The sequence below is a fragment of the Echinops telfairi genome, unplaced genomic scaffold (genome assembly GCF_000313985.2).
Source record: "Echinops telfairi isolate 266 unplaced genomic scaffold, ASM31398v2 ScPeMD7_7424;HRSCAF=8462, whole genome shotgun sequence".
Classification (NCBI taxonomy): Eukaryota; Metazoa; Chordata; class Mammalia; order Afrosoricida; family Tenrecidae; genus Echinops; species Echinops telfairi.
In genome coordinates this window covers 63,059,206-63,070,166 of record NW_022111324.1, presented here as the reverse complement: position 1 = coordinate 63,070,166, position 10,961 = coordinate 63,059,206, and the positions used below count along the sequence as shown (strand labels likewise).

Sequence of the window (10,961 nt, the reverse complement as noted above, 5' to 3'; positions counted from 1 at the left end):
GTGGTGGAAGACCCCTGATCGACCCCATTGGCTGAATTGAATTTACCTGGCTAGGTGATCCAATTCAAGTTTACGCCCACCCTTGCCTACTGGCGGGAACCCTGAGCATGTGCGCTGTGCCACTCCTTTGTTCCCCTAGCTTGGCCCTCTGGGCACATGTTAATGGACATTTCCCAGCCCTATGCTGGCCTACCTAACATTATCATTGTCTGGCTAAAATGACTGCAAGTCACTTCCAACACTCATATGCTTTATTGTCAATGCCTGTCAATGATGTGGTTAATTAAAGGATTTTCCAAAAATACTTTCTAGGTGACTATTTATCCTCTAGAGATTTGCAGTACCAGTCTCGAATGTATGAAAATGTATATACAAAACACAGATGAATTTATTTTTGTCATACCCTTCTCTTTATATATGGATATGTAACTCATTTTCCTTTTTGATAAATTACTAAAAGTCTCTCTTTTTTTTCCCCAAAGGAGGTTGTGGAGTTAGCAGTAGGACGTTTGTTCGAACAGCTGAAGACAGACCAGGCAATCTTAGTTCTCCCGTTCTTAAGGCACTGGGGTCAGCTTGCATAGAAGTTACATGGATGCCACCTACAATTCCAAATGGCATTATCATCAATTACTTTATTTACAGGTAAGGCTTACCATTATCATTTTAATTATATAGAATATGTGATGGTCCAAGACTATAAAGTTAAATATTATTTTCCTTTTCCATAAGGAGAGGCATGAGATTGTTTTGGAGAGGGGGCCGGGTGCAGAGGAGGACCTACCAAGCCTGGCGCTGAGAACTTTATCTTAGTGTCTAAGGAGAAACGTCAGAATTACGGTGTCACGTGATTTGGTTGAACCCAGACTTCCTAGTTTAGCTCTGCGAAGCCTTTCAAACATTTGAGGAAGTGACCCTGCAGAAGCTCAGTCACCAAAGACCATAATCATCACTCAGGAGGAACCGGGTCTGGAATGAGAACTCTAAGTTCCTACCACTTATCATAGCGTCTCTTCCTCAAAATATGTTTCTTTTCATATGCAAAAGCGGGGCTCTACTCCGACCTTCCTTCTGTGTTAATGAGCCTCCATTCAGCTGACAAGGAAGTGTTGATGCAGTTGGTTTTCACTGGTCTATGCTAACCTTCTTAAGCACAATTTACCTGAACGTAAGGGAAGAATGGAAGAGGGAGGATGGGAAAGAGGAGAGAGCGGATTGGAAGGAAAAGGATGAAAAGGAGGCGTGGCTGAAGAGGGAAGGTGATAAAGGAAAAGGACAATGAGGAAAAGATTAAGTGATATCGTTATATTGGGCATTCCAAAGCGCAACCCGCAACTTTTCTCAGCTTCTCACCACCACGCTCAGCATCCTTCCTTAGACGCTCCCAAACAGCCTTACACCTTCCCGTACTTGTTCCTGTATCCTGAGCATCTACTGAAACTTCGTTTGAGAGACATGCTGGCAAAGTCATGGGTTCAAACCTACCCCTCTAAGGTATAAAGGGGCACAGTCTCAGAAAGACAAAAGGGCAGTCCTTCCCTGCGGAGATAAGGATTTGTTGGAAAATTATGAAAAGAGAAAGTAGTATTGCATTTCTGGTTATGTAAATGACATTACCGAAAATGAGCAAGCCAAATTTCTTCTCAGCAAACATTAATTTGAAGAATAATATTTCTGATTCAAATACACACGAACATGTAAAAATGGCTAATGTGAATTTACATTTTACACTAAGCACATTAGTGCAGGCTCTAAAATACCCATCCTCTTGAAATAGTTTTCTTTCATCTACTTAATGCTAATTGTATGAGAAAAGCACATCAAATTCCTATTCTGAATCAAGGGAAATAAAGTATCTGTTATAGACCAGGACGTGGCTCCACTCTGTTGGTTTTGTAAATAAAGCTCATGATTATAGTGACTATTCCATGGCAGCTATAGAGAAGGAAAACAGGAAATATAATGCAGAAAGCCCGCTTCAATGAAAAATACTGTAAATTGAATTTGACAGCATTTGATGGCATTTGATTATTCTAGTCACAGCCAAACAATGATATAAAGAGTAATATGAAACCGAGTGTGTTACTGCCTAGCAGACTCCGAAGCAATAAACCTTCCTCCAATGTGACACAATCACTTCACAATCATAATTGTAGCCTGTTTGATACCTCTGAGTACAGCAGAAGGGCACTGACTGACATAGATACATTTTGTTTTTTATTTAAAGTGAAATGAAAATGGCGCACTGGGGCTCCAGATACAATCACTATATTCACCTACATAGGCATGAATCACTTGGCAGTTATTTCAGCTGAAGTTTAAATGTGCTTAGACAACAGCAATATCAAATTTTTCTTAGATAGCTGCAGAAAAATCTGAAATTTGTAAGGACAGAAATAGAATATAGACATATAGTTCTTTTTCATTCTGGGACTACACAGAGCCCCTTCGATAGTTATGGCCACAAGCCTCCCGTATTTCTGGGGAGGTGATGGCATGTCATTTCTGCTTCATCATTTGCCTCCTCTTTCTTCGATCACCACCAAAGGTAATGCATTTAGCGCACAGCAAAGGTGGTTTGGTGAATTGACCTATGCAGATCTTAAATAGCAGGATGCTACTTGTCACACTGCTCCCTCCAGCCCTCCAAATGATTTCCCCTTGGCAATTCTTTTGTATTATTTAAATATTGATTCCTGATATCGTCCTATCAAAAGTATCCACCCAAATAAAATGATAAAATATTTATGGCTAAAAAAATATACTGGTAATGACAAGATTATAAACATGATTATTTCTCTTTTTTTAACCTTTTAATTTGATATTTCATTTCTGCTGTTTTGTTGTCTATATGTAAGTCAACATGAGGAGATTTGCTATAATTTTTTTAAAAATAAAATAGGCACAATATTGATGTTAGCAGTTTTGAAACCATTATTGACAGGGTACACACGCAGAAGATCCTATTGAACGTTTGCTTTCACTTAATAATGATTTCCGCTGGGATAGCAATTATTCTTTAGCATTTACCTTATATCTATAACTTTGTAAGTGAAGGAATCTCATCACTTCCAGCTACAAAATCCACCAAACCAAATTTTCTTAAGACTTGAAAAACAGTAAATGGATAACTGGTCTCTACCATTTTCACAAAAACAAAATTACCATAAGTTATCTCTTTAAATAAGTAAAAAGATGTAATCACACTGCAATAAAAGATATAAATATGGACAATACACCCTCTAAACACTTTATAATTAAAAAGATGATAAGCCTTCCTTCTGACTATTGAATAAGATTTTGGGAGCAGAAATCTGATTTTTAAATAATGAATGATATGGAACATTACTGCAAACAAAAATCTACAGACAATAATCATCTAGAATGGATAATCAAGTTGTTTGGGAAAACTAAGAAAAGCAGTCCATGAGTGAAAGCAGAATGAATCTTGACGGAATTCCATTTGGGTGGGGAGAAAGGTAGCCCTGAGTGAGTTTGAATCGACAGCCTTTCGGCTAGCAGGCAATTCCTTAATTGACATTTTCTATTTACATTTTCCTTTACATAAAAGAAATAATATCATTAAAACTGGTATGCAATTGTGAGATGAATGATAAAATGTATTTTCTTACAATATCTCCCAAATATTTTATTTTGTGGATACATATCATACGTGGTTTATGATATGACTGTAATGAATTTCAAGTATGCTGTTTCTAGATTTTCTTTGTTTGTTTGTTTGTTTCCAGATTTTCATGACTATAATTCTCATAAATATTCCAGTTATGTACCCACACCCAAAGCCACTGCCATCAAATCAATGCTGACTCATAGCAACCTGAGCTACCAGTCCAACGCTTACTCACATGTGCCACCAGGATTCCTTAATCATACATATATAATCTATACATGTACACATAGCTTTGGTAGCACAGAAGGCACGTTCCCAGTTGCTAACCGAAAAGTCTGGAGTTAGAACCCACCAGTCCCTCTCCACTCACTCTTTGAGAGAAAGACGTGGCAGCCACATGGAGCAGTTATAGTCACTCTCTCCTAGGAGGTCCCTCAGAAGTGAAATTGACTCAATGTCAAGAGCGGTGGTTTTATAAATACACTCCGGTGGCATAATGGTTCTGCACTGAGCTGCTATCTACAGGACAAATGCAGGGTTTTCTATTCCTGTAAAGAGTTACAGTCTCGGAAACCCACGGGGGGCAATTCTACCCTGTCTTACAGAGTTCTATGAGTCAGAGTCACCTTGGAGGGAGATATGTGTGTGTGTGATATGTATACATATATTCAAAATAACATCTATAATGTGGTGTCGTAAAAATAGTAAGTTTAGTGAATACAGATATAAACCTATCATCATCCTTTACTTCTTTATGATTTTCCTATTTGATTCTATAGCACAGTCCAATCACAGAAGAGAAACCATACCATTTATTTTAACTCAGATAATTTCATATAAAGATTCTTTTCCTAGTTCCAAATCTGTTCATTGAGAAGTTAAAAAGAGAAGACAACTGCTGAAACCAGATGCCACCCATAGGATGAACCCAATAAGTGGAATCATTTGAAATTATTAGAATTGAGAAACTTAGAGGAGGGCCTGGGTGAGGCTAGGATGAAGACATTTGAAGAGGGCAACAGCCAGCTGGCCCAGGTATCCTGAAGCACGGTGGTAAGATTAGAATTGTGCTGGAAAAATTACAAACTGTTATCAGCCATTCCAAAGGAAGTAAGATCCACTATTATAGGGTGAAGAATCCTTGCTTGCTGGGAAGAAGCTCACATCAACAGAATGCAAACAGAAAACAAATAGCAAGTAGTGTGTTCCTTTTCCCCACGCCAGTTCCCTGTCCATCACTCTATTGGTGGAGGCCAACGTGGAGTAAGTCTGTTGCATAGAATAAAGCCAAAAATGGTTACAGAATCACGGTGCTATAAAAAAGTGGAATACAGGAGGATAGGTTAAGAGCTGAGAGACAATAACTTAATAACAAGTACATTTTCCTAGTTACTCAAGTTGCAGGTTGCCTTGGACTCTTCTTGTCCATTATCACCTAGTCATTGGTTGAAATAGTATTTATACAGCACACTGTACCATGCTTCTGGAGATGCTCAGAACATACAGATGAGTAAGAGAGAGTGCAGGATTATAGCATGAGAGATAATAAAGTGGAAAACATATTACAATAGAATGTGATGAGTGCATCAATGAAGAAAAGAGCACATAGACAGATATGATAATTGTGTGTGAGAAAGAAGCAAAAGATTTTCTGGGGGTTGACCAAAGAACTGAGTTGTAAAAGATGAATTGGAGGTGGTCTATAGAAAGGAGAAAAACAGGAAAGAGGGAAGGAAAAGATATTAAAAGAGACCAAAGCCATGGAAGCATGAAATATTAGAAGTATTAAGGATTTATTGGAAATACTAATGGAATATTAGTGATCACCGCAAGTCAGTGTCTGGGATAGGCAAGCGTTTCCTTATAATTAAAACCTAAGATAGGAAAATAAACTGCAGAAGGTGAATCTGGAGTGGTAAACATAGGCCAGATGCATGGACAAATCAGGAAACAATTTTCAGCAGAATGAAATCTTGAAAAGCTCAGGAAGCATTTGAGGTGTCTTAGCCCCAACATCCAATCATTTTGCAAAACTGGATGATCCAAGCCTCAGAAGGCATGTAGCAAGTCAAGGAGATAATATAGCAAATCACGGAGATATTTCTTTTCTCACAATTTCGGAGACTAAACTCAGCGTGCCCACTCAAAGTGAAGCTCTCTCTAAGGGCAAACACTTGTCTCAGCATCTCCAGCTGGCATCCGTGGAGTTCCTGGGCTCATAAACCGGTCTTCCTCCCTTGGCTCCTACGGTGTTAGCCTTTCTCTTATGTCTGCTTTATCCTTCCTGATCTGCTTTTTTATATCTCAAAACATTTTGGCATAAAACATACCTATATTGATACAATTTCATTAACTAACAAAGAAAATCGGATTCCTACAGATAAGCACATTTGGAGGGACACAATCAATCCAAATCACCTGTGTTTCTGTTTGCTTGACTATTAACCTAGCTCAGGATCCACACTGATTCTCAGAGGCCTGTTAATGACGGCCTGCTCACTGGGTGGATGCCTGTGATCGTTTCCTGTTAGTGCACTTTGTGCATGATTGCCAGAGTTGCCTTCCAGAACACAGCTCAAAACATCATCATAAAAAATGTATCTTAATTGCGTTTGAGGAAAATACCTGAGAATTTCAGGAACGTGGTTAATTCGAACCTTAAACATATTCAATTACATTAAGACAGCATAGAGTATGGATGCCTTTTAAAAGATATAGTTACTAGTTTTAATAGTTATTTTTATTTCCCTTTTACTGTTAACTACTACGACAGAGTTTATTCTGACTCATAAAAACCCTCCATAAGATTCACAAGGTTACACATCTTTAAAGCAACATATAGCTTCATCTTTCTCCCATGGGTGGCTGGTGGTTTCAAACTGCCAACACTGTGGTTAGCAGGCTAGTGCTTACCCCACAGCAACACCAGAACTCATTTCTTAGTGTTGGACAATATATAATTAACTCTATTTGGAAAAGTATATTACTGAAGTATCTCCCAAATGAGCTCAAGCAGAGAATAACCATTTGGCTATTCAAAAAGCATTGAAAGTGTGATTTCCTTAAATATTGACGATTAAGGAGGAAGCACTTCCAGTTAAATGGAGAGTTGAATCCTAAATGTTAAATATATTAGAATAATTATAGTCTACTCAACTAATTCTGTTCAAAGTTTATTCAGACATAAAGATATCCTACTTTTTATTGCCACAGATGGAACATTTACTTTGCCATAGGTTTAGTTCATTAAATATTCAATCGTGATAAGAAATAGTTGGTCATAATACATTCTTTAGTTGGTTTGATGGATAAACGTGTGGCTTATTATACATAAGATTATAAAATTTTGCATCTCTAGTTTATTTTTTAAATACCAGTTTTATGTAAACATGGTTACACCTGGATTTGGGAATCCATGAGAATGTAATTAAAATTCATTGAATTGTCACAAAAAGTATGAAGATAGACAAAATAGAAAATTTTATTTCCCCATAGAAAATTATACTTTTGTTTTCTGCCTTATGTTCCTAGTAAACACCTTTTTAAAAAATCACAGAAACGTCCTTGGCTGAGAGCCCTGAGGTTCTCATTAGAATGGATCCCTCCCAATGACACACCTGCTATCTGGTATCTGCAGCGAGTACAGAGGCCAAACGTTGCAAACCTACCCTGAGTGCCGAACAGGCCTACACATGGTAGCAGGTCATAATTAGCCGGGTTGCCGAACCATAATTACCGATCACTGAGAGGTATCTATGAAGCCTCCATAGTGTCCAGCAGGAAGCTTGTCATTGCTTATACTTAAGTCTTTGTGATTTATCAAGTTGGGAATCACCGAATTCCCAAAGCCAAAGGCTTATACTATCCAGGCTTTTTGAGAAAGGCATTGTCATTGCCTTGTGTTAATCACCCATTGCATTTTGATGGGGTTTGTTGATCTGATATGGCAGCTTGTGGCCATCGCAGCACCTGAAGAGAATGTTAATTAAGCCCTCCTAACAACCTGGGGAATCTTGATTGATTCAGCCAATTCACCTCAACCAGGGAATAATCGGAAGGAAGACAAGATCTATCTCTAGGTTATATTCTTCACTAACCTAAAATAAGTATTGATGGTCATTGTCGCATGAGTGGCTATAAACATATAATCGCATAGTTTCTCTACAAACACTGAAATCCAACGGGCTCAGATACAGAGATAAACCAACCACAATTCCTCAATGACTTTCCCTGCTCAGGTCATGATTTTATAAATGAACGAGTAAAGAATTCTCCAAATAAAATATTCAAATATTTGAAGCTATCCAAGCAACTGATAATTTCATACATTTGATTTAATTTTTTAATGCTAGATATGTATTCAGGGCCATAAGACTATTTATAGTCTTTAAGACTAATCCCATTCTTGGGTTGTCGAAAGACTTTTGAGCATAGTCTATATTTTTCTAGGTTCTGGATAAGACATATAAAACAAGTTTGACTTTTTCAAAACGTCTAATGAAAAGTCCTATTGTGTACCACATGACTTGCCAAAACTTAGCTATAAATCTACCTTCTCCACTTAAACCAGGAGCTCCCAGTAAGGAGTACATTCATCTTTGTACTTCGGATCCTGGTACAATGTCATATAAATACTCAGTAAAGTTTTGTCCATATACAAGAATGAGGATCTTTCTTTTGGTGGGTTATAATTTAAGGAAGAAAAAATCCAAAGAAGTGAAAATCTGGGAACACTTTAAAACATCATGGAAACAAATGCAAAATAGCACCGTGCTAGGCACTAGGTGCGAGGTGCTAGGCGCAAGGCGCAAGGCTCTAGGTGCTAGGTGCAAGGCGCAAGGCGCTAGGTGCTAGGTGCAAGGCGCAAGGCGCTAGGTGCAAGGCGCAAGGTGCTAGGTGCTAGGTGCTAGGCGCAAGGCACTAGGTGCTAGGTGCTAGGCTCTAGGCGCAAGGACGATGGGCTTCTCTCGAGGCTATCTCAGCCTCGGGTGAGATAGGGATATTTCTACCTGGCAATCTCAACGTTCTGGGAGCAGCCAGAAAGTCTGCTTCAATGTATCAACACTTGTCAAGACATCATATTGGTTATCCGATCATTGACCACAAACAGCCATACGACCGAGAGTGATTTGGGGAGTGTATTGGAAAAGGCATATACATGAAAACTTAAGCAAATTGGGACCCTTATTACAATTTGTGCAGCATAGCATGGTAAATTCTCCGTGTAAACTAAGAGTCTAATACTTGTATACAGTATCAAACTTCAATTTAACTGTGTGCACATACACATGGATGCCCCACAAATGTGCACACAAAGATCTAGAAAATACATAATACATAATTTTTCATAACACGTGCATAAAATAATACAAAATAACAAAATGCATAAATAGTAAATATATGACTTGTTAATAGTGTTTACATATATATGCCTCTTAAATTTTTTAAATCATGTTTTTTATGTATAGCTTATATTTTTCTTTGTTTTTAAAAAAAACAGTTTGGAAGTTGATACAAAATGTGAATAGTAGTGATTTTGTATTGTTTTTTTAATTTTTAAAATTTCTTCGACATTTCCTTGCTTTCCATGAAGTATTATTTTATAAACAGTATGCATATGTATGTATATATATATTTCTTGTTGTTGTTTACTAATAATGATAATTGCGTTAGGCTTCTGGTATACTCTGCTATTTGACACACTATGAAGAAACATTTGAAAAGCTTAGTTGATTAAAAAATTTCACAACTGTAGCTCCTTACTTTATGCAAAACCTTGAAACTTCATTGGATGCCTTCTTGATTTCTTTTCAGACGTGCTGCTGGCCTGGAAGAGGAGACCCTTTTGTTCATGTGGTCAGAAGGAGCCCTTGAATTTACTGATACCTCGGGTGCTTTAAGGCCTTTCACGCTCTACGAATACCAGGTCAGAGCCCAGAATTCCCAGGGCACAGTAGAGAGCCCGTGGTCAGCAGCACGGACCCTGGAAGCCCCACCTCAAGATCTACCAGCACCTTGGGCTCAAGCCACCAGTGCTCACTCAATTCTGCTAAATTGGACTGAGCCAGAAACTCCCAATGGTATTATTTCCCAGTACCACGTGGTCTACCAGGAGAGACCAGTTGATTCAGCATCTGATGTCTCTACTGTACATGCTTTCACAGTGAAGGTAAGAATTTAGAATCAAATAGTTGACTCTTAGGTCGTCTGGTTACTGTGCTGAAATTCATTCACTTGTCATTTTTCTTCACTCAGGGTTTAAATATGTGAAAAATTTTCATGAGTGAATAGGAGCACTGTGGTCATGTAGCTATTTTACTGCACTGCCTATAAGGAATACTGGAGAATATTTGGGGGTAAAAAATTTTTTAACTTGAGTTCCATATGTGTTAAATAAGAATACTAACTTAATTCCCCTATGCCTCGTGGGGATGAAATTTGGATAAAATTAGGCAAAATAATTCATTTTTCCAATTATCAATGGACAAATGACCATCTATGGAAGGAAAGAGTCACCTGGCTGCAACTACTGGCTGCAGCGGAGGAGCAATAGCGAGGAGCGTGCAGGACCAGGTCGTGTGGTTCTGCTGCGACAGAGACACTGTGCATCAGACTGACTCAACGGCACCTAACGACAAGTGGCGATTTTTCTAGGCTGGCCCCTCTGGCCCTAAGCACAGCCGACGTCAGTGCCCTTGGGATCTTCGGAGCACTTCCTCTAGGCTTGACATAACTTGATGCTCATTGGTAGATAGGAAAACCAATCCCAAACTCCACCACTAGGTAACTATAAACTGCCATCCAATTGAGAACAACCACATAACAACTAGACAAGAAACACTCCAGGAGGTCAGCAGAAAACCTTCATACTGAAGAGGCTTCACAGAGTAGATGAAACTGTGTGTCCATAGAAATGAAACCCGTATGGTTTTTACGATATGCCCAAATGAAACATAATTCAATCAGGTCTGTTCCAACTCATAGTAACCCTTTGTGGAGTTTCCTCATCTTTCTCCCACTAAGAGGCTAGTGGGTTTGAACTACTGACCCTACGGTTAGCAACACAATGTTTACCTGACAGCACAACCATGTTGTCTCAAGACCTTATTTAATATAAAAATTCTTCATACATAAGGGGAAAAAAAACAGATAGTATGAAGCATCATTTTCTTTTTTTTTAATATTTCTTTTCTTTTTTTTATCATTTTATTGGGGGCTCATACAATTCTTATCACAATTCATACTTACATCCATTGTGTCAAGCATATATGTACATCTGTTGCCATCATCATTCTCAAAACATTTGCCTTCTACTTGAGCCCTTAATATC

General features: G+C 38.3%; 1 protein-coding gene across 1 annotated transcript in view; it reads left to right on the top strand.

Annotated features, from left to right (window-relative positions):
- The window catches only part of USH2A (usherin), a 949,135-nt gene that overhangs the window by 796,991 nt on the left and 141,183 nt on the right, over window positions 1–10,961 (top strand). Inside the window, exons 60-61 of the mRNA XM_004700145.2 lie at window positions 483–645; window positions 9,446–9,800. Of these exons, the coding sequence (XP_004700202.1) occupies window positions 483–645; window positions 9,446–9,800 (518 nt within the window). The remainder of the gene's footprint in view (window positions 1–482; window positions 646–9,445; window positions 9,801–10,961) is intronic.